At 44.2% G+C, this 24,505-nt stretch overlaps 1 protein-coding gene across 2 annotated transcripts; it reads left to right on the forward strand.

Moving 5' to 3' along the window:
• Nucleotides 1-663: 663 nt before the first annotated feature.
• si:dkey-199f5.8 (beta-1,4-galactosyltransferase 3) lies at nt 664-24,460 on the forward strand. 2 transcript variants are annotated; one of them, XM_004571097.6, is made up of 7 exons: nt 664-1,301; nt 11,482-12,716; nt 16,077-16,312; nt 17,282-17,469; nt 18,970-19,092; nt 19,439-19,543; nt 21,575-24,460. In XM_004571097.6, the coding sequence occupies exons 2-7, from the start codon at nt 12,443-12,445 to the stop codon at nt 21,786-21,788; spliced, it is 1,140 nt and encodes a 379-aa protein (XP_004571154.2). In that variant the 5' UTR covers nt 664-1,301; nt 11,482-12,442; the 3' UTR covers nt 21,789-24,460. The 2 variants fall into 2 exon arrangements, with proteins under 2 accessions (XP_004571154.2, XP_076746427.1); XM_076890312.1 differs by lacking the exon at nt 664-1,301 and adding an exon at nt 3,474-3,576.
• The last annotated feature ends 45 nt before the right edge of the window (nt 24,461-24,505 follow it).

Here is a 24,505-nt window from a genome sequence, read left to right on the forward strand (position 1 = left end):
GAGTATTTCCACGTTATACTACTTTATGCTTTCACTCAGTCCAGAGAGAAATGTTTAGTCTCTACTCCACTGTACTTACTAAGCTTTACTTCATGCACGATGGCTAACATAGCAGGCTTAAAAACAACACATTGTTGAAGTGCACTCGTTCTGCTCATTCTCAGCTCCACATTTTTAATGTTGGACTCTACTGGAGCAGCTTTGCATGAGTCACAGTTCAAAATAATGCTTATTTGTCTTACACTGGGCTTTTGTGCTTCCCCTTGGATTTTATTAAATGAACCCAACCCCCAGTCAACATACATATAATGTGCCACGTTTCCCAAAACTGAAGGTCTATGCTGACACTTCATTTTCTCGGTACCATTTATAATATTAATTACCTATAACTGTGCTCAACCATCCAACGTGATGGACAGTGCACAAGAGAGAGCGCATCCAGGGTGGAGACGAGTGTCAGAGGTCATTTGTGACAGAAGGATAGCAGAAGTGAAAGGGCAAACTTACAAGATGGTAGTGAGACCTGCTGTGACGCATGATTTTGAGACAAAAAGGTGGAAGGCTGAGCTGAAGATGTTAGGATTTCACTGGGAGAGACCGGGATGAACAGGATTATAAATGGACGTGTCAGAGGGACAGCTCAGCTTGAGCAGTTTGGAGACAGAGTCTGTGGAGAGCCAAGACTGAGACGTTTGCACATGTGCAGAGGAGGGATGATGTAAATGAGGGGCAACGAATGATGAAGAAGCTGCCACACAGGAGGAAAAAGGAAAAGCTCAGAGAAGATTCATGGATGTGATGAAGGAGGACATCCAGATGGTTAGTGTGACACAGGAGGGGGGTGACCCTTAAAAAGGGCAGCAGATAGAAGTACAGGTTAAAGATTACAGCTGGAGAATGTAATTAAAATACATCACAGACACCAGTGATAAAGAAACATGTAAAAAAATAACCAAGGATGATTTCCATATTCATTGCTAGCTTTTATGTCAAAGCCACAGAAACAAAAAATAAAATAAAACAGTCCCCCGTGGGTCTTGGTGGCTGTTTTTGGAGCTCCTGTGGTAAAGCAGCAGCAGCTGTGGCCGTGGCAGGTTGTCGGTGTTGCTGAGCTCTGACCGCGGAGGGGAGGAGAAAAGTGCCGAGCTGCAGCGGCTCTGCTCATTCAGCCTCCGAGCCAGCAACCAAACAGCAGCTCCAACTTCAGCGCACATCGGAAATACTGAGCAGGAAACGGGCAGCTGGAGGGACACCGACCGCTAACTGTCGCTTCACCTGCTGGGGGATAAAAACACCTTCAGGTAAGACTGTAAAAAGACGTTTGGTTGTTTTTATGATGGAGCCAAAACAGCTCCGTGTGGGGATGCTAGCCCGTTAGCTAGCCAGCTAAGTAACTAACTAACAACCTCCCCTCCACGGATAGCGCGGCGCGGCTCGGCGTTCACAGCTGGCGAGGATCGGCTCTGAGTTGGGGTGGGAGCCCTTTTCTCGGATGTTTTTACATGATTTAAAAACCAGGAAAAAGTGAGCCCAGTTTAAAGGCAGTCGGGACTGTTGTTAGCTCCACTTAAAAGTAATCAGACCCCTGCTGGAAAACTGTCGATGCGAGCCCGAGTGTTACCAAGAATAAGGGCAAACACGGGGTTTAAATCAGTATATTAGCTCTTAGCAGCATTGCGTAAGCTAATGCTGATTAATACCAGCTCTAACTAACTTTGTGTCTGCTATAAAGCCCCCCGAAGTCTGTTTTTCTTCTTCTTCCGTTTTAGCTGATGTGTTGATCCTATAAGCAAAAGCCGACCCCGATAAAAGTTTAACGATGGCAGCTGCATTTACCAGGAAACTGGGTTCGTTATTAGCTAACTACTCTCTGAGCACTTTAACGTGCGGACAGAACTCGTTAATTTCGCCATTTCCCGCTACCTCCCTGCTATAAGGCAGGTTTCTCAGCCTGTCTTCCTGCCCATATGTCCTCGTATATGTGCTCTCCACAGCGGGACAAAAGGCCCAGCATGGCGGCCCCCTTCCCCCTCTGAACCCAGCCCACACTGGAGGTGAGAGAGCAGCAGAGGGGCTGCTCTTCTTTGTCCTACCGGGGAGAGGACCAGAGCTTCAGTCTGTCTCTGAAGTCGTCCTGCTCTTATCAGTCAGAGTAAACATGCTGTCACAGGTATTAAAGAGCTCAGAGTCCAGATTTATATCTTTATAAACTGAAGTGTGAGGTAAGCAGGATAAACAGTGATACAGATCATGAGGGCAGGTATTTTTTAAAAAGGTTTTCATGAAGATATAATACTTGAGTTTGTGTGTTTCAGGAAACTGTTTGGTCGAAGCCACTTCTCTATCTTGATTCTCACTTCTATAGTTTTTCAGGCTGCTGTGGTCGGGTGCTGTGAGCAAAGATCTGTCGGTTGGTTTTTTCTGTTTTTGAACACTTACCTTTAAATAAAATGAAATTGCAGAAACAAAATAAGTAATCTGTACTATTAGGTTCTGTTACCGAACCGTAAACGTGGGCTAAAATCACTAACGGCTGCTGGTTCTGCACCAGGTCTCATTTAATCTCTTTTTTTGTTGCTGCTGTTATAAAGTCAGATTAGTGTGGTTGGTGCTGGAGCTGTTATGTGTGACTTTAAAACACGCTTCATGCGGCCTTATCCTTTCTGTTTCAATATAACCTTGGGTCAGATTTGCTTAGGAAGGCTGAGACTCAGTATAAGCTCTTTCTGCAGAGGAGACACTTGACCACACTTTAAGAACGTTTCTGTTCTTTTCATGCCGTTTCTTCCTTTTTCTTTTAAATAGCACCCTCTGTGGTGCTTCCTTTTTTTGGCCTGCATGAAGCGTTAGGCTCAGACCGCGTTGTTGATAGCATCTCAGACAAGCTTTTCAGGATGTTGTTGTTTCAATACAGCTGAGCAGCTTCAGCATCATCTGCCTTCAGTGTTACATGGAGCTAGTTTTCGTTACAGCATGCCTTTTGTTGTTAGTGTAAAAAAGCCTTTGACACGTTTTTGTTTCCATATTTATCACGATAAAGATTTAGCTGCAGACGAATTGCATCATTGAATCATTTCAGTATTGCTTGATTTGAACTCTTATTTTTTTTAGGTGTTAACTTTTAACATCAAAACATAAATTTTTACTACCTTGAATCCTGAATGTTGAAAAAGCTGCTGTGTTGTTATGTTGTTGCTTCTGGGAGGCCTTTGTGTTGTGGGTTATCTATCCCTGAGGAGATTTTCTTATCCCCATGGCTCCCATCTACAAACTGGTGCAGGTTGCTTTGATTGTCATTAGATAATAACTTTCCCTAATGGTTTGGTGAGGAAGGCCTCACTATGGAAACAGCTTGAGCCACCAGAGGCAGAAAGAGAGGAGAGGAGGTGGAAAAAGCTGGAGAATGATGGGCTTTTTTCCACTCTGTTCTCCTTCTCATGTCTCGGTGGAGTCGGACTGAGGAACAGCCATGGCGACGTGTACCAGCTGCACTGTGATGAATGGTCGGGGCTCAGGAGGCGTTGCCATGACAGGGTCCCTGGCACGCGCTGCGATGCAGACGCCTCTTTTCTCAGGGCATGTTTACACATTATTTCATCGCCTGGGCCTGCTTGGTTGGTACTTGAGAGGAAAGGCCTGCCTGAATATGCAGAGTTTAAGTGTGCAGAGCTTTTAGGAATGATGCGTCGCTTTTTCTGTTGTTTTGGTAACAGCATCGGGAAAAATACAGCTGTTGTGTAACCACATCTGACTGCACCTCTCCATGGTCACTAACACTGTTAAATACTCCTGTCGCTCAGCCTGTTTTTGGTCAGGACGGAGCTGTTTGGGTGTTGAGCAACACCGCGAGGCGCTTTCTCAAACAAACTTGATGTCCGTTTGCTTGCCTGGCTCAGTGCTGGTCTTTGCTGGCACTAACGTGAGACTCTAACCTGAACGAAGCAGTTTATCTTGCCTAAACAGAATCGAACGATGAGTGAAATCGCTCCAGCTGTTTCTCTAAATGTTGTTCCAGTATAGGAGCCCAGTCAGTGGTCTCACACGGCCGGCTATGAAGAATTAAATTCTGTGGTCTACATTTGAGGCTCGAATTCCTAAAACCTCACTTTGAACGAGAAAATGAAAATGAATTTTAGTTCTTAATTCCCGAGTGAAGGGAAACGTATGTTCACTGTGGCGTTTCCATTTTTGTGTGTATTTCTTTCAGTGGGGGGGTTTCAGGTGTAGCTCACAGTGGAAAAGCACCGTGGCCAAAGAAGTATCTCTGGGGGAAATACTTCCCCACTTTCATTTCAGACTTTGTACCTCAGCTCTGCTCACAGGCTGCACTTTGGAAGCTCGTGATTGTGCTCCAGATAAGAAGTCGTCTCTGGTTTTTAAGAAGTAACGAGACCTCAAACATACAAATATTAAGAAGGTTTGACCCATCTGTGTGGATTTACAACGCCTGTAACTCTGAAAATATTCAGAGTGTAAAGCTGTAAATGTGCATAGCTTTATGCATCCATCCGTTTTCTGCAGCTTATCTGGGTCGCTTTGTTAAATGTAATCGATTGTGCACATACGCTGCCTCTGAGACGTTTGGGAATAACTGAAGTAAAGAATTAGTAAGAAAAACTTTTGCCTCGAAGGCAGTTGCAATCAGTTTTGAGCAGCGAAGCAGATTTAACGACTTGGGGGGCGGGGCTCGACGCAGCCAGAATTTCCTGCTCAGATAACCATGACATGTAAACTAAACCACTTCTAATTTCCATTGAAAATTTGTGATCAGTTTTCGCTCAGTTAAGACAGGAAGGTGTGTTTGTGGTGTTCAGCCTCTGTGGTTACCACCACGGCTGTTCTCTTTACCTCCCTCCGTGCCTGCTGTTCTTCACTTCTGTGCTGTGCCTTTAGGAATTGAACGACACTGCTGACCGTGAGCTACGTGATCTAAATATATCTCCGCTCTTCCCCCCTCGTCCCTTTTTATTTTCTCATCTGCTCTTCGTTTCAGCACTTTTGTTCAGAACCCTCTTGGCTCCTCTTCATTCATTCATGTGTGCAAACACGCCTGCACCACATGGAGCTGTTGCTGAACTTCCTTTACTTGATTATAGAACTAAAGTCAGAGAAGATGTATTTGCATATGAAATTAATAGATGCAAAGCTGCGTTTCAACCTGGAGCGATGTTGTAGAGAGAGGAATGTTAATAATTTGACATACTGTAATTAAATAAACATAAACAGTCAGATTTCAGCTGACGGTAAAAGTAGTCGATAACATCTATCTGCTCCTTTTAACCACGTCAGCCATTTATCAGCCTGTATCATACGGCTGCCTGGACTGATTTTGTAGTTCTGGCTGAGGAGTTGCAGTAACGTGAAGTGCACATGGTGAAATAGAGGCAGGTCTGTGGTTGTGTTACACTACCCCGTGGATACTTGGTGCTACCGTGATACACCGATTATCCCAGTAAAGCTCGTCATCCCTTCTTTCCGACACCGTTTGAATTTGGTCTGTAGCAGAAATGCGTAATAGAGTTAGGACGTGTCTAATACATGCCTGTTGCTGGGCCTGGGCTGTCTTTGAGGCTTGGTAACGATCCCTTGTAGTTTGAGTCGTGTTAAAAAAGAACTTTTTATAGTGAGTAATAAACCACACGGGAACATTCATGACTAACCTCGTGTTGTGGTTGGATCATCTCAGACGTCTGTTTCTTTCTGCCATGATTGTTTGTCTCGGCCCATCTGGGAGCTTCAACCTGAAATTTCACTGAGAACAACTTAACCCTCATCCTCCATCTTCCCTGTGCTAATGTGTTCCTATTAGCCTGACAGTTGCTGCGGTTTAGTTTTCATCTTTAGACCCTAGCAGCTGGGCAGCTTGCTTTTGTAAATAGTTTAAATAAATAAAGATGGCTGGAGGTTGAAGTTTAATGAAGACTTTGGGTTTGGGTCAGTTTTTAACTCGGTGGTGCCTGAGACTGGACGAGCATTGTGGACATACAGACATGCCTACATGAACTCACAGTGACATAACAAATGTAACATGAGTCTTATAAATGTCGACGGTGCTTTAATGGATTATTAGGAAATCATCATGCAGCTATTAGCCGGCCTTGATTCACTCAGGAAATTCCCCGCCCCGAGCTTATCATCTTACAGGGAAAAGCAGAATATATTAACAATGGCGAACCAGCACAACAAGAGGGACTAAAATCTACACAGGTCTTCTTAAAACAAATGAGGATGTTGTACAGAATAGACTCTTCCTCAGCACGGAAGCTGAAATGCTCATGAAACTGATGAGTCTTCATCCAAGGTTAATTTAACCTCATACTGAAGGATCGTTTTCACAGAGGACTTAGTTGAACTTTAGATATAATACAAGTGATGAAAATAAATTAGTGAGGAGAAAAAGGGTGAAGGACTTGGTTTTATCTGGTAAAATGTATTTATACAGTTGAAGCTGGTGACATAACACGTGTGACCAACATTTGTACTTAGGGCAGGGACAGCTCAGCAGGTCGAGTGGTGGCCCCAAGATCAGGGGTTTGGCTACCCTGAGGTACCCCTGAGCAAGGCACCGTCTGTACACACTGTTCCCCGCGCGCCCAGCGGCTGCCCACTGCTTCAGAGTGAGTGGGTTGAATGCAGAGAGGAATTTCCCCACAGGGATCAGTAAAGTATACATCATCATCACATCATTATGCTGGTGGGCCCGAGTCGCTCAGTAGGTTTGCTGCCAAAACACTAACAAGCAGCTGATTCAGCAAGGCAACAAAAGGAGGAGTGACCAGGAACAGAAACGGGAAACAGTGCTACAGAAACCAATTAGTCACTGCAGAATTTCAGTGTGACTCTTAGTTATGTTTCTGGGAAGCTACATGTCAGGATACAACCAAGTCTGAAGAGCTTGAAGTGAAGCAAACTGTTGCTGTTTGATGTGTGTAGATGTTCAGTCTCTCATCAAAGAAGGGTCTTCACTTCCAAAAACCAGGATCCCGTCCCAGGCTATTCAACCCCTGCTGACTTTAATAGTTCACATGATGGTGGTGTGGGAGCAGTGTGTCACACCCTCACCCTTGACCCTGAGATAGTATTGACTCGTGTGATCCTTTAAGACCTGTGATTTCAGGGAGGGTCAGCGACTCTCAGGACTTCTCTGTATGGAGAACCCACATGTTTGGGGCTCCCATCAGTTTTTTTAGAACTGAAGAAGTTTTGTTGATCAGAGGCGAAATATCTTCAGGAACCTGAAAGAAGTCCTGTTGTCTTTAACTGCATAAATCTACCATGACCTGGCCTGTGGCTTGAACATCCAGTGAGATGCCTGTGGTGGCACAGGTCACTCTCTAATGCATGTGATTGCTAGATAGAAAACACTTAAACATGGGTGTGAATGAGGCATCTTGTATAAAGTGCTTTGAGTTCTCTGGAAGAGTAGAAAAGCTATATAAGAGTCGTTCCATTCAACCTTTCCTGTTGGGATGGACCGATTCGATATTACGTATCGGTATCGCGCCGATACTGAACTAAATTACTGGATTGGATATCGGAGGGAAACCATTAAATATCTACGCAGCTGACGTAACTGTGCAGGGGCGCATCTAGCAAAGTTTAGCCAGGGGGGCCGATAGGGCATTAACAGGGAAAAGGGGGCACAAAGACATACTTTTCTTTCTTATTCTCATTTGAAATGTCGAGCTTTTAATAAATAATTATCGGAGTTTTACACCCAAAGTCTTCATCTGATGTAAAATGTATAGAAGTCCATTACTGTATATAGTGACTGTTAAGTCTAATATACCCTAGTAAGCTAGAGTACTTTTTCCTTTGGGAAGGTACCATCTGTGCAGTTTGCAGTTCTGTTGAAGGAAGATGCTGAATCTATTTAATTATTGTTGAAAAATAATTTCTGTGCATTTTTTTAACACATGCATTAAATTAAAATTGGGGACTGGTTCACTTTTCTTTTTTTTTTTGCTGGGAGTTTGCAACCCTGTTAGTTATGTTGTTTAATATTTCTGCTAAGTGCTCTTTAAAATGCCAGAATAGGGAGGATGCTGTAGGTTTACGTTTATGAGATTGATCAGTTTTGCTGAACTATGAAATATTTTAATGGTGTATTTTTTGCATACAGGTTTAACACAATAGCTTTAGTGTTTTTTGTTTGTTTGTTTTGTTAAAACTTGAGTATGAACTTTTCCAAATGCAGGAAGATGTTTAAAAAACTGTTTTATTGATTAAAAACACACTGTATCAGATTCACATCGGTATCGGCAGATATCCAAATTTATGATATCGGTATCGAACATAAAGTGGTTTGGTGCCATCTCTAGTTTCTTGTTGATCGGCGACTCTTCAGCCGGCTCGGCTCGAGTTGAACTAAACAGCGAGTGGGTACCACATGTTTGACATGTGCTAATGAAGGAAAATGTAGAGATTGTATACTTGGGTGAAAAATAAGAACACAGTAATGCTGGGAAACAGAGCAGAAAAGGGTCTCTCTGATGTGGCTCTAAATGCAGAGAGGAAGACCATCCGTGCAGGAGAGCCGATGAAGTCAAAAGCACAGAACGTCACCAGACTGCTGCTCTTCCTCTCTGTATTTAGTTCACTCCTCATCCTCAGCCAGCACAGAAAGATCCATGCAGCTCCGGGCCTCTTTTGTATGCGTGTAAGTTGGCGCCTGAGCTTTATTTAAAAGGCGCTCGCTGCCAGGTTCTCCCTTTGTGTGAACCAGCTCAGGTACAGCACGAGCCGCGAGCGCTAAAGTATCTTTGTTATTTCTGCTCTTCATAAAGAACGTGAGAATAGACGGGAGCGTCACGGAGCGCATGAATTCATTCTCCAGGGATCTTCTCCAGTTGTCTAGTAGATCAAGTTGGCACATAATATTAACATTAATAGCCATCTTATCTCCTTTGGTTAAAAACTGGAATTCAAGCATTGATTTGTGTGCATTGTTGGATAACATGTTGAGGTGTCTCTCCCGTCCACCTATAGATTATATCATTTGTGGAAAATAATAGAAAATCGAGTATTTTGGATTATTTTTCAAGGCTCGATTCCCATACATTGAGTTTGAGTGATGCTTGGCAGACACAGCAGACTAATGTTCCACCCTGCTGTGCTACGACTGGCCAACACCCGACGTCCTCGCCCTGCAGTTTCAGGAAGTCTGTCAAACACCCTTTAAAGAAAACTGTGTGCGTTTGTTTTCCCAGGTACACGATGTGCTTCGTCTATAATAAAAGCAGGTCGACAATTATTCAGCAGGTGAACATGAAAATATTGATAGTGGAAACAACTTCATGGGCCGAAAACTCAGCTGCTGTAGTGGTATGTGGCACGCGCAAATGGAATCTGTGGGCAACACTGATCATAGCTGTGCTGGAATCACAAGTCGAACTGGTTCAGAAATCACATGATCATTGAAGGCGCCGCCCTAGCAGCCTCCTGTCGACTACAATAAAAGAAGATTAACATGATTAGACGGCAGGTACTAGCAGTAGGAGTTTATTCAGAGCTCCTTTGGCCCGTTAAGGCTCCAGGGTTGAATGCACTCAGTGCACTTGAGTAAATTTAGAGATGTGCAGACCTTTATTCCCTCTGTCCAGTCACATGGTTGAAGAGCAGCTTCAGACTCATAATCCAGTGAATGTGAACCTTTTAGAAAGCGTCAGCGATTACTTCAAAACAGATTACGTTATTTATTTATCTGCTCAGAGTGGTTGAGATGAATTTCCGTTCTGTGGGATTAGCCACAGTCTCTGACATATCATGTCATAAACCATATCAAGAGGTTATAGGTGCCGGGCGACATGTCAGGGGTCAATCCTCCCATCTGCTCCCAGCTCTGATGAAAGTCTTTCGCAGAGGATTTCCTCTTCTGTTTGATCCGCATGTTCTCTCAGAGGGGAAATGGGAAACCCATTTAATATCCTTCACATGAAAATCCCCCAGTCAGCTGTTAAAGAACGAGGAGTCAGATAGCATCAGTACATTTCTGCAAGTTGATCAAAGTGTGTTTTGTTTTTGCATTTCTTCATTTCCTGTCTGTCGTTTTAAAGTTTGCGTGGAGTTCCCGAGGCACTCGGTGTTAAATGCTCAGAATGCGTTCGCTTTGTTGTCGAAATGAGCAAGACTAACACGGCTTTGATGGTATGAAGGAACAAAAAGGGCTCATTTTTCTCTCAGCATATCTTTGATCACATCAGTGTCTCTTTTTTGTTTGCCTACCTTTACAGCTCTTTTTTTGGGTCGTCCTCACACACACACACACACACACACACACACACACACACACACACACACGATTCAGCAAGCGGCTCTTATCTCCTGTTGCAGAGCAGGGGTGGGGAACTCCAGGGCCGGTGTCCTGCAGGTTGTAGATGTGTCCTTGATCCATCACAGCTGATTTACATGGCTTAATGACCTCCTCAACATGTCTTGAAGTTCTGCAGAGGCCTGGTAATGAACTAATCATTTGATTCAGGTGTGTAGATGAAGGGTGATGTCTAAAACCTGCAGGACCCCGGCCCTCGAGGCCTGGAGTTCCCCAGCCCTGTTGTAGAGTCTGAGCAGGAACAAATGTTCATAATGTGACCTTTTCCTGTGGGTACTTGATGCTGAAGTGCTGAAGATCCTATCATACAGTCTTCTTGGTGATGTTATACCAGAATTTTCATGTACCGATGATCTGCCTTGGAATAATTTCTGTATGTAGCACTGCTGCCACGGGTCTGTAATCTTTACCATTTCTATAGTTTTCAGATATTTTTGAGGTCTTGTCAATCTTTCTCTTTAAATACAGACCATATGTCCTCCTCTGAATGTTTTTCTATAAAAAATGTAAAAAGCAGAAGAATAGACATGGTGGCATTTCCACTAAATGACAATAAACAAAAATACACATTAAAAAATGTCCAGAAACTGATTACTTTTCAGTTAAAATAGGGTGAAATCCAAGTTCTTGTTCAGGATAAAATATCGTTTGATTTTGGGTCGCGGTGTTTGATGTGGGCGCAGGTTCTCTGTCCGTGTTTCCACCAGCCACGTAGCGTTCAGTAGGATTGGGATTAGGATTAGTGCTCCGAGTGCGGCTGCTTTAACGAGCGCTAATTGATTTGTAACTGAGGATGTGCTCGGCATCGCTGCAGCAGAGCTCGGGTCAGGAAGGACGACATCATCGGGTCCTTTCATCAGGAGCAGAAGGATGCACTGCTCCGGCTGCAGATTTTGGAAACTTCCTCGACGCTGTGATGCGTGGCTTCCCGTCTGCCGCCCACAGTGGGCAGCAGGGATCTCCCACTGAGTGATTAGTGCAGGCTTTCCAACTGTGCTGTTTGGTCTCTGTAAACAAACACAATCCATTTGTTTGCCTGTGCTGTAACAACAGCTCATTGTTTGTGTGCTGAAATCGCTGACTTCAACAGTTTCAGCCAAAGGATGTCAGTCAGTTTTAACACCCGCCCTGTTTCCTCTCCTGTCTTCCAGAGCCATGCTGGAGTGACCCGTCCAGTTCCTGTCGATCCAGGGTGACCAGTGAGCGGCTTAAGGTGGATCGCATCATCATGGAATAATAGCATTGGGAGTCAAAGCTCGACCTCTTCCTCCTCGTCCTCCTCCCCCTATTTCTTTTTCTCTCAGCCTCACTCTGTACTGAAGCCTCCCCCTAACAAACACTCACCCACCCACCCACTCACTCATGCAGGACCCTTCTGACCACTCCTCCCATGCAAGTCACGGTCCACTCCCACCGTCTCTCCAGCCAGTCAGGCGGTGAGCGGCTGGAAGCCGTGTAATCCTCTGTAAAGTATAGCGCCTATACGGCTGCATATGCTCCCCTTTGTCATGGCGGCTGTTGCTGTTGTGGAGGCCTCCCTCAGGAGAGAGCAGGAGGGACAGCAGAAGGCAGCATAAAGCTCACAAAGGCAGGAAGGGTGAGAGAAGGAGACGCTGCAGATTGTTCGGCTGGAGGCGAGTGAACTTCACAGGGCAGCGGATGGTGCTCAGTCGGTGTGAGACTCCATAATGTGGGGCTGGCATTATCTCCCCAAACCAAACACAAAGTGGACCAACAGTCAGCTCTGGAGATACCTACCACCTGCTGAGCAGCAGCGGGGAATGCAGTGAGGACAAAGTGGACCAGATTTTTTTCTTTTCTTTTTTTGTGTCTCAGTGTGGAATATTTTTCTACTTTTGTTCTGTTTGGGGGTCTTTGTGCTTACAGCCTACCAAAAGTGCCTTTTTGTGTGACATCTTCGCGTCTGACATACTGAAGTTAAATATTTCACAGATTGTCACTCACTTGACATTCGCCGTGCGCTGCCATATTCTGGATTATATAGGAAGGAAAAGGCTTGACGCCACCCTCCACTAACCCTGACAATCATCACCTGCTACGCCCGAGCAGCAAGTTCCACCTGTCTCCACTGGACCCATCCGAGCCGTCACCATGTTCAGTATTCAGTCCAAATGGCGCTACCTTATCATGTTCCTGGGCATCCAGCTGGTGGTGATGGCGCTGCTGTCCCGAGAGGGATACCAGAAGAGGGTCACTTACTTCATACGCATCTTCCGCAAGCCAGACGGGGGCGCTGTATCAGGCCGCAACCACACCACACCCACGATCAGTGGAGGGGACGTATACGCCAACCTCTCCCACCTGCCCAAAGCTCACGGCCATCGAGACGACACGCCCTACTGTCCCAAAACGTCCCCTCTAATAGGTGAGTGCTCATGCCACGTCTTCAGTGTCGATCCAAAGGTGGATTAGGCTTTTCTCCGTTTAGCCTTAAATAGATGTTCACTAGTTAAGTGGATCCATCGTAAAGGTTTAAGACAGCGATTCATACTTCAGGTAACCCTTAAAAGTTGAAGCTTGAATCTCTTGTTTAAATAAAGTATTTGGGACTTTGCGTCCTTGTAGGGCTCAGTGTAGCCTCTGAAGGTAATGCAGGCGAAGTCCCTAAAATTCAGCTCTGATTGATGAAACGTTATAGGTCATGAAAGTTTTTTGGCTTGTGAAGTTGAGCCAGTTGGGGTGGTTCAGGCATCTGACAAGGATGCCCGCTGGGCAAGCTGTTCCAGGCTTTCCCTGCCTCGGTGTTCCTCCAGACAGGCTGGGAGAGGGAGGTCTGGGCTTCTCTGCTTATGCTGCTGCGCCCACGACCCGGCCCCGACAAGTGGAAGAAGGATGGATGGAAATGTGGCTGTAATTGAACTTGTTCAGCTGTAGATTAGATGCCATGTTTTGGTGCAGGTGCCCTCGCCGGCAGTCAGCTGAGTGTGAGCGAGGACTGAAGTGCACTTTTATGCTTAAATGTTTCACCCTCACTACTGTAGTGTTCTCATATGCACAAGTTAGTAACTTCTGATTTTGTCTCACCTTTATTCAAATATAGTGTAAATATTCTTGTAATAAACAGGCAAACTAGACCAGTCACACGAGCCTCACTGCAGGGTTTTTCCTTTTTTTGCATATTTGAGTCACGTGACCTTTTTTTTTTTCCTTGTTTAGCTCTGCGTTCAGTCTCAGAGAGGATAAACAAAACAGGTGGTATTGACTTAATATTAACTGAAGAGAAGATGGAAATGTATGCAGCACTTTTGTGCTTTTCGTTCCCCCGTTATATAAAAGCAGTATGTTTGTTCCTGTGGCTGACAGTCATGTTAAACATCATTTGAGTCAATGCGAGTTTGCAAGTAATACCTGTGAGCTGAAAGCTCTAATCACTGTTCTACAGCTCTGGCTGCTCTCGGCTCCTGATATGGTTGTCATCGAGCACAGAAGCCAAACCTACCTGCTGCACAAACCTTCTGTTTTGAGGAGGCAGCCAATCAGAAGAAAGCTGGATTAAATGGAGCGGAGTCAAAACAGCTTGTTTCAGACAGAACTGACTCGTTAAAAGACGATGTTAATGAAGATGTTAAATAATGAATAAATACATTTAAGAAGTGGAAATAAAGAATAACAGCTTGTTTACTCTCAGCTGTGTGTCATTAACACGAGCCAACCAACCACATTTTTGGCGTAACCCAACAATAAGTGGCACAAACCGTCTCTCCTACATTCCAAACCAGTGTTGCCTCAGGCCAACATCGAGCCTCTTCAGAGCAGCCTCTGAACACGTGTCAGCGCGGCGCCATCACGCTAAATACCCATTGTCAAGAAGTTTCTACTGGTTCCTTCTGCTGTATCTTCAAGAAAAGAAACTGCAGAAGGAAAGTGAAGATAAATCCAGTGAGTGATAGAGGGTTTAAGTAAGAGAAATATTTCAGTTCACATTAAACTTAAAAAACATGTTTGTCCTGACCCAGACACGGGCTCAGAGCCTAACCAAATGTTACGTTTAAATGCTGTCCCTTTGAAATCAGATTTATTATCCGTGATGTAACATCTGGCTTCTGAGTGCCTTTTAGCTTTGAACCTGAAATCACGCACCTGGTTTCAGGTTTTATATAAAAATAGTTTGTTTTTCTCAGCGTGCTCTCTGTGTGGTTCCTTTCTCAGGATCAGTTCAGTTAGAATCAAAATACCTGTGGAGATGAGATGAGATTGACCTGGTTCAAGTTGCCTCTCAGATGAAGCCTGTACACAAACTCTGACCCCACAGCTGATCTGCACTCAGGTTTCCTGAGTGTGTGTGGATGGTAACAAAAGTCAGTTTTATTGCCTCCAGTTCACTTTAGTTTCAGTTTTTGTTATTGTCCTTATGGATAAAAGCCAAATACGGTTCTCACGTGTCACTCTGACCTCTTTAAAAATATTTAAATGTTCCTGCATGTTTCCCGTATGTCTGTCTGATATACAGGAAAGGATCTGTGTTTGATCACTAACAGGCTGGGGAAGGAGCGCCTGTGTGATCTTAGTGTCTAAAGGGTGTGACACAGTCGCTGCTTTTATGGTGCTAAGTTTATGTCCATCAATCATCTATAAAAACATGACGCTGCAGAGGGGTCATGACCTTCTCCACCCTTTTTCACCTGCTGTGGGGAAAGTTTCAGTCAACTCTTCATGTGAGTCGATGTCATCAAGTGAGCGCGCCTTACATTTCCTCTGGTTGTCATATTTAGTGATTTTGTCCTTTCTGTAAAACAGATGTTTTTGTGGGGGCATTTCAGTGCGCTGACAGTCGTGTAGGCCACGTCTTTGGCTCTGTGGAAATGACGTGTGCACAATAAACGTAAGCGATGCCAACCATACGGCTGCCATCAAACCACTGAGCTCTGTCACACCGTGTGAAGGCACCATAAAGCTTGTGACAGTTTTCCACCTGAAGAGGTCTTTTATGCTCCGTGTTTGCCAGGATTTGACGTTAAAAGGAAACTGCTCTTTGTACCAGGAAGCTTTGACTATGAGCCCTGAGCTCACTGCGCTCTACTTGAACTCTTCTGTCAGCTCTGTTCCAGCTACGCCGTCTAAACCCAGAATCCTGCCGCATGTTTATTCAGTAATTTGAAACCACTTGAAGACCATGAATTGATATGAGGGAAGAAAAAGATTCTTGAAGAAAAAACAAAGATGTTCGTCGCTGTAACACAAAGACAAACGAAACCTGCTGGAGGTTTGAGCGGCTCGGGTTCCTCCACTGGAACAGCTGAAAGGCTCGGGCGGGGATATTTGTATTTAGTCAGTTTGAAAACAGAAATCTGAAGCTTCCACGATGAGCTGACCTGGGTAGGCGGCACACCTGCATCTGTAACCCACCACCTGTTCACGTGATCTGATGAGTCAGCAGGCGTTGGAGCGACGTGGCTTTAAAAAAACAAACGTCAGCTTAACCTTGATTAATGCAGTGTATATATACTTTTAATATAGTGAAAAATTTTCCTTCCTTTTATAGATATGTTTTTCTGTCCCCCTGACCTCAGGCGGGCGGCTGGACGAGCAGCGCGTGCAGGATTGTCAGACTGATCTCTACATTACAAACACGGCTGACTTTGTGCTTTTAAAGCTGACGTCTGACTTAATGTCATTTCAAAGCTTGATGTCACAAAGGACGGCTCTCGTACCCTGACCACATCATTTGCTTTCTGTCCGGTAACTATATTCATTCTTGGACGTAATTTATAACTTCTTTCCACAGGAGGGCCGATCCACGTCAGCTTCCCGTCACGCCTTAGTCTGGCCGAGGTTGAGAGGAAGAATCCGCTGGTGGTGCGCGGAGGACAATACAGGCCGCCGGACTGTGTGGCGAGGCATCGCACGGCCATCATCATTCCCCACAGACACCGAGAGCACCACCTCAAGTTCCTGCTCTACTACCTGCATCCGTTCCTGCAGCGGCAGCAGCTCAAATATGGCATTTACGTCATCCACCAGGTTTCTATTATTTCTATTTTACACTAAAATTCAGAAGGCGGTTGGAAATTAATTTTACTGTCTTTGTGTTAATGTTTAGATTTATAATATTTGGCGTATTGAGGGTTTTTATTGTCTAAGGTGATGCACTAGTTGATGCTTGATAAAGAGCGCCCTCTGGTGTGTGGTCACTGGATGTGCATGTTGGATGATAAGAAATCTGAAGCAGCTCAGAGGTTTAATCTGTTTAGAGCTCACTGATGTTTCACTCTCAGCTCTTTATCTCCTGCGCCTCTTGAGCTGGATCGTACCATCACACTCTGTGATGATTTTCAATTAAATGCTTTTATAAATGATATTTTTATTAGTTTTGCTCAGCTGGATTCAGTCACATTCTGATAGTGCTGTTAAATGTGTGTTTAATGTGCTGCTAGCTAAACTTTCTAGTTCTGGTTCATTGGCGTCTTATTTATCAGAGTTTATGTTACACAGCTGAGTCGTGGCCCGCGGTCACAGGACATCGTTGCATTCGTCGCTCCATCAGGTCTCTCCTGGGAATGAGACACTGGGTCTCAGTGGGACTACCTGTGGAAAAGTAAATGAATAAAATACAAAAAATGTACGTTTGGTCCCGCTAGATCGTAACCCCCAGTGGGCGGGGCTTATGTCTCCTTTGTTCTTGGATTCTCCAGCAGCGCGTCGGTTCATCCTGTCTGAAACAAGCTCCTCCTCCTTTTATGCAACAGTCTTCTGATTGGTTGCTCGTTTCACACAAACTCCCTGAAATGCTTTTAAAGTTTACCTCACTAATCCCTGTTTAGCACAAACATCACAGCGTTTCTGTGGCTGAATATTTGACCTGCTGAAGTCTGTTGTGCGTCCTCCTTTGAGTGAGAACGTCTGGCTTTGTGCATTTTTCATTTACACAAATATTCCGTTTAAACTTGTTTCACGGTCACGTGAAGAAACATTTTTGTTTTTCTTCTGCAGGCTGGAAACTACACCTTTAACAGAGCCAAGCTGATGAACGCCGGTTTCCGGGAGGCCATGAAGGAGGAGGACTGGGACTGTCTCTTCTTCCATGATGTGGACCTCATTCCAGAAGACGACCGGAATACGTACGTCTGTGACTCGAACCCCAAGCACGCGGCCATCGCCATGGACAAGTTCGGCTACAAGTATGTCTGAGAACGACCGATACATGTCGTGGTTTCAGTGCAAGCTGTAGAATGAAGTGCTGTATGAAAGCAGTCCTGTGAGTGGGCAATATTTCACTTTAGTTCAAATAAACCAACCAATAGAAAAAGTCCACAAGCCTTCTCAGACAGCCCTCATTTGTCCTTCAGTGTAGCCCCTTTTCCATTAGCACCTGCTCGGATCGCCACTACAATCCGGTTCTACCTAACATGCATGGTTGTCCTCGTAGCGACACGTCCGAGCGTCCTGCGACGTGACTAATATGCGGCACGAACGCTACAAAAAAGTGGATGTCGAGGTGACGATATGCCTGCTGCTCTGTCTGTGGCTTTTCACGGCCTTGTTTTTGTAGCCGTTCCCGTCGTTGCCAGGTTTCAAAAATGGCGGTTTCATGATGACTCATCGAGTGATACTGCTGACCAGCCAATCACTGACAAGCATTCTGATGACATCACATTTAGTACCTGCTCAGATCGCTTGGGGACCCCGAGAGAGCAGATACTAAAAGAAGGTACCTCTACCCGGTGCTGTGACCTAATGGGAACCCCTGAAAACTGTGGCGACCCAAACGTAGGTGCTGATGGAAAAGGTGCTGCTTTGCTCCAGGGTGTAACACTGGCTCAGTCAACACATTTAGATATTAAAATGAAATAAATTCAGATAAAATGTCCTGAAAAAACAGGATGAGTTGATTAGAGTAACTCGATAAAATGAATTAAAATATAATGTGACAAAAATGTGTCATGATGTCAGTTGTAGAAAAGGTTGCATTTTAAAAAACAAATAATACATAAATAAAGCAGCAGAATAGTAAAGGTACAATAAACCTTACTGTTAATGTAGTTTTTCTATATGTAATAATTAATGTGCTAAAGAGCTCTGTAACTAAAAAAGCATCTATAATGTGTCCAAGTGAAATGTATTGAATATAATCTCTGTGGTAAAACGGTCCAATCAGCAGAATAAAGCAAAAATAACTTAATGAGTGAAGAATAAAATAATAATATTCTATCAGTGCAGGGTAGAAATACCCAGATGTTTCTCTGCTGGACAGATGTGTTGGCTTGTTTAAAGTTCTTACTGGAGGGGGCCTGAGGTAAAGAAGGGCAGGTTTTACTCGAGCTCGTCCACCCCACGTGGTTACTGTTGATTTGCTTTTATCTTTACTTGAATTTTATCTATACTTTAATTTGAAAACATTTCCCTTGACTTGAAAGTGTTTGTGCACTGCTGTAGTTTTAAATGAGTTACAGAAATAAACTTGGCTCAGTGAAACTTTAGCTTCTGTGTTTGCTGCATGGACCCGGCGACTCTGCAGAAGCTGCATGTGTGTGTTTTGTTATTTAAATGCCAGAGTTCAGTTTCCACACACCTGCCATATATTCTAACCTGTCTGAACAGTACAGAAACTAATAATAAAACCCTGATGCTCTTTATTCCGCTTTTAATTTGTCTTGTTTTCTAATCCTAACCCTCTCCAGGCTTCCATACAAGATGTATTTTGGAGGCGTGTCCGCTCTGACGCCCCTGCACTACCTTAAAATGAACGGTTTCCCCAACAATTACTGGGGCTGGGGCGGCGAGGACGACGACATCGGAGTCAGGTGAGCATCGTGCGGTTCGGTTTCAGGGTTCCTCATAGGCTCCACATGAAAGAGCGAGGCAGCCTCTGTCATATTGCATTTTATGCGCTCTCGCATCCATAAACTGTCCGGGGCAACAGTAGAAACCTGTTATTGATCAGGTGAATTCTCCAACAGTCACCAAGAGCACAAACATGGTCCAGAGATCCTGACACAGCTGAGTCAAACATTACTGGAGACCGAGGCTAGATGTCAGTCAAAGTGACCCCACCCCTGAATTTAACCCGTAATCATGTGGGAAATGCTGTGCGTGTCCTCAGTGATCAGGAGGGGTGATCGGTCTAACGCTTGTTTCTGGTCTCCACAGAGTCTCTCTGGCTGGCATGTACATCACTCGTCCTTCACTGAAGGTGGGCCGGTACAAGATGATCAAACACAAGCTGGACAAAGGCAACGACGTGAACCCAAAGAGGTACTGCGGCCCGAGTGCTCGCTGGGATAACGAGATCTCAAGTCTGAGCACAGAAACGACCAGACGTGACTCGCTGGCCATAGTTGGATACCAGAGTTAGACACACGCTACGTCACAGCTAGCTGGAAGTTGGGCTGCGTATCGTCACAGATTTCTAGAATTGATTCGATTTGAATCGAGGACATTTTGCTTCAGTCGGAAATATTATAATTCTTATTATTTATCAGTACATATACATATTTTTATATCTATAAAAAGAAAGCTGACACTTGTGAGACTTGATCAAAGGTGTGAGCATCACAGCAGATGCCTTTGTGTCAAAGAACTGGGGATAAAACTACGGAGCCCCGCAGGGGACATGGGAGAAAAAAATTAAGACTGACTTTTGCGAGATCTCACAAAAGTCCGTCTTAATTTTTTTTTTCTCCCATGTCCCCTGCAGGGCTCCGCATAAAACAGAAAAACATGAAGGAGATTTTTTTTTTTTTATAGCAGATGACCTTAAAAATATTCAGCAGTAGATCAAAAACAAAAGAAAACCACGAATCAACACATGAACATGACCTGATGCTGCTGACGTGAAGCAGAGCAAAGTTAGATGTTTGATTAGAGACACAGCTGAGCGTTTTGCAAGTTTGCATAAATTTAAACAGTTTAAATTTCTTCAGTATTGAACAGCAGAAATGAAAAAGTCATTTAAACCGCAGCGGCCGACAGCGCTGTAAACAGCTGTAGACTGGTGGGTAACAAGCAAGCGAATGGGAAACAGTTCTTGAAGTAAACAGCGAGAGAGAGAGAGCTGTGCATGAAGTGGAGGCAAAACAGCAAATCGGAGGGAGTTCATGACGACGTGTATGTGAAGCGTAGTTTGCTCTTCTTTGGCTGCTGGTTCAGTCAATTTTGACTGAAGAAAGATGAAACCTGCAGCTTCAGAATCTATCGCGAAAAAAAGACGTAAACACGGAGCCGACGCATCTGATGTTAGCGAGCTTCATTATGTAAATTTTGTCCGGAGCCTGAATGATGCAGATTTTGAAGATATTAAAACCCCACACTCCAAAACATTTCCTTCTTCATTCCGACACACGTGTCCTGCAAAGATTTCCATACTTTGACACTTTCCCGACTCTTCTCGGGTCAGCTGGTCATTTTTCCCGTTATTCCAAACAGTCGTGCATCCTACAGGGATTTCCAGAGCGGTGCCACATCATCACCTCTAACATGTGTTTCTCCTGCCTCCCTTTGCATTTTCATTTGTTGGCATGTATAAATGCTGATACCGATGCAGATCGGCAAACTAAAATTAGTCGGTGTTGTTCAGCGTTGGCGCTTTAGGGCAGTGGAAACTGGAAACTGTATCTTCTAGATCGTCTAAGGAGCTCGGAAGTAAAAGAATCTGGACGTCTTTAAGTTTCTTGAAGATGTTTAAACTCTCATCTGAGACGCTTCTTCAGTTCTGAGAGTAAACGGTGGAGCGTCTCAGGTGTTTAACCCTTAAGAAGGTCGTTGACCAACTATTGGTCATGTGCCTCATCACATGTGAAAAAAGGTCATTGTCAGCAGCGGTTTTGGGCGAGCTCATTGTGAAACCTAGCCCCACCCTATCATGTGACTGAAAGATGGCCATGGACATAGATGGCTTCTTTCACTCCTGTTTCAAACATCCTCAACGGAGTGACCTTTGACCTTTAGGACAGAGAGGTGTAATGTCTTCAAGAAACCTAAAGAAGTCCAGACGCTTTAGTTTCGTGGCTCCTTAGACCACGATGAACCTTCAGACATCTTTTAGAGGAAACCTGGTCCTGAGTAAATTACAAGTGAGGCCACAGGCTGTTTTTATTTAAGCCAGATTACAGTCTGTTCACATGTTTGCTTATGGACACCTGTCTACTGTCTACTGTACTCTCGAAGTGGAAAAGTGTTTGTTTGTTTGTAAACAATGAAACAACGAGGTCATGATTTTGCTGTAATCGAGCCGCTGTGCTGTTTCTCCTGGAAGAGTGAAGATGCTCTGCTTCGTGTGTCTGTCAGGTTCAACATGCTCGCTAAGACGCGTCAGACCTGGAGGGCGGACGGGATGAACACGGTGGAATACGAGGTCATCTCGCGGGAATATCTGCCCCTGTACACCAACATCACCGTGAACATCGGCACGGAGGCCGGCCTGCACCCGCCGCCCCGGACTCCCGGCCCCGCTCCCAAGGCTGAAGCTAAAGACGCCGCTGAAAAGCTCAAAGAGAAGTAGTCCTCGCTACTCTCACTTCAGACGGATAATCCTATCAGTACATGCTGTATGAAGGTGTTGGGTTTTTTTCCTCTAGATTTTTCTTCTGTAAGTTTTGTCGCCCGAGTGTCGCTCCGCCTTCACGTCGTCGGGCGTGCTGGACGATGAAACACCTAAATCTGTTAAAGATGGATCAACTCTTCTAAGTGATGTGCCGCTTCCTCCGGTCCTGCTCTAATTTATTCTTCTGAGGGAGCCGCAGCCGAGAGAGGGGGGCGGGGCTAACAGTTGGACTCTATGAGTTTATATATCTGCAGCGCTGTGGTCGCTGGTTTAACCGTGTGAGGCCTTAGAATCTATTTTTTTGTCTCGTCTTTTCACTCGTACCTTACTCTACCGAGGATGGTGGATTTGAAGGAGCAGCAGTCGCACTGTGTCAGCCTCTCGTCTCAAAGCACCGAAGGGGTTTTCTGTGCTTCTGTTACCGTCAAGGCAAAGTTCTCGCTTCTGCACACCTGTCTGTGAACACCTTTGTTTTACAAAGACAAACGTATCTTTTAAGATTATAGATGAGCTTGTGGAAGTACAGCGGGAGTGATTTCATGGTGTAGATGAAGTTGCAGCTCCTCTTATTTCAGCCTTTTACACCATCTCCTTAAACTTCAGTATGTCTGACGTCTTCTCATTGAATTCATCTCTTCTGTCTGAGTTCAGTGGGGTTAAGCTTTGCATCAAAATGGAGTCTTTTTTTCTTTTCTCTGATGCTTTATATGCAGTGAATTTGGATGTGACACTAATTATCCTCAATCTGCACAAATCTGGGAAATTAAATGGAACGATGAAATTCAATGGTCACATTCATTAAGCTAATCAAACATTAGAAGAAAACTGTAATCAATATTTAAGGCCAATGACATTGGGCAATATTTGGGGTACTTTATGTAAATCCTGGTGTTTTTAATAATTGTTAAAATCCTTTGGAAGAGGTTTCAAGAGATGACGACACACTTTAGTGTAATGCCAGTTACATTACGAGTCACCTTAAATAAGAACTTGTTGATGGAGCTGAATAGAAATGCAAGAAGTTGGTGGTGAAACACTGCCCCCAGTGGTCAAAGTTGTAGTTACATTTTGTAACTTTAAGGTGCCTTTAAACTATTTTAATTACTGAAACAAGAACACTGAATGATGGCCTTGCAGGAAATGACAGCGAATCATTTTGGTACAAATTATTTGAGGAAACTGGCACCTGCTTTACCTATTAACCACAGAGATCAGCAGCCACCCACCCAAATAGTGTTTATGAGGCGAGTATGGAGGGCAAAGTTTGTGTGTGTGTGGGGGGGGGGACATGCATTTACTTTTGTAATTTAAACTAAATAAATAAATAATGTGGTTTGAAAATGTAAACATTCAATTTTTATGTAATACAGATTATGTAGACGACATGAGGCGGACAGACATTAGCTCAGTCTTGATTATAACTGGTTAACTTGCCAAACAGACAGAATTGAAAAAACACTAATGTAAGTATGAATAATGCATGCAGGTGTTGAATATTATTTTTTTAACAAACTGTGCACCAACACAGAAATGGCTCAAATGTAGTGTTTAACAAGAAAGTATTTATTTTCTTGTTAAATTATGCTTTTATTTTGTTAGTCCTCATTGTATCCTACATATGCCTCAGTTTCTTCCACTGACAGATCTGTGTGTGTGGGGGGGGGCATCGTCACCAGTGAGGCTGGCTGCAAAACCAAAGAGGATGCTGACGGTGTGAAAAGCTGTGAAATAATAAAGTATAGTCCAAATATTTGTGTAACACTGTCGGTGCAGAAACACTACAGACCACACAGTAGTTTTCAGGTATCAGACAGAGACTGTATGTAAAAGATGGCAGATGTGTGGACTTCCTGTTTCATGTGGCGGTCCAGAATGAGCGGGCCTCTGAGGAGTCGCAGAACCAGCATGTACATTTATTAAAGTAAAAAAAATTTTGATGGGAAGGATTGATGTGATGTCACAGTGGCTCCGTCCATCATTTATATACAGTCCATTATGTACGATGCGATGAACAGGAAGCAGTCAGTCCCCTCGACTGGCTCTACATGTTAGTGCAGTCCTGTTTTTGGGGCCACCTGCTGGTCGTTAGAAAAGATTGCAGGTTTAAGGCACGATGCTACAGCCATCTTTTATATACAGTTTGTGGACGGGGATCATTTTTGACGTTTTTTGTTTTTTTGCTCTGTAAAGACCTTCGTTTTGTCCTGTCCTGTGTGAAGACTATGACTTTACTCTGAAATCATATTCAACCTTTGGCCTTACACACTCATATAATATCGTCTATATATCTGTACTGGGAGTTGGCATGCATGGCCAAGAACAACTTAGTGCTGAATACATATCAGTGCTCACTTCAAACATATGAAGCATGCTGTGTTGTGAACTGGAAACTTGTATTTTGAGCATTTACTTCAGCGTATCAAGCCGCCTCTACCTGTGAATATGTTTGATTCTTTAAGCTGCTTAAACGTTTTCTTTGGTTTGACTCCGTTCTGATGTGAAAATAGAAATCCGTAGCCGCAGAGTGAAGTTACCCAGGATGATGTAATTGAGTTATTTCTGCGCCCCTTATGAATTCTGCACAGTCCAGAGTGGCCTTAAATTCATTAATAAATGATTACTCAAGAAGACGTGCTGACTCTACTTCTTTGGGGGTGAGTGTGTATCATAACTGA

Source organism: Maylandia zebra, linkage group LG11 (assembly GCF_041146795.1).
Source record: "Maylandia zebra isolate NMK-2024a linkage group LG11, Mzebra_GT3a, whole genome shotgun sequence".
Taxonomy (NCBI): domain Eukaryota; kingdom Metazoa; phylum Chordata; class Actinopteri; order Cichliformes; family Cichlidae; genus Maylandia; species Maylandia zebra.

Bases quoted from the DNA above. Each gene is read 5' to 3' on its own strand.
- si:dkey-199f5.8 (XM_004571097.6), top strand. From the start codon at position 12,443: ATGTTCAGTATTCAGTCCAAATGGCGCTACCTTATCATGTTCCTGGGC. The intron at 12,717-16,076 runs GTGAGTGCTCAT...TTCTTTCCACAG, and splicing joins CAAAACGTCCCCTCTAATAG to GAGGGCCGATCCACGTCAGC. The intron at 17,470-18,969 runs GTATGTCTGAGA...AACCCTCTCCAG, and splicing joins ATGGACAAGTTCGGCTACAA to GCTTCCATACAAGATGTATT.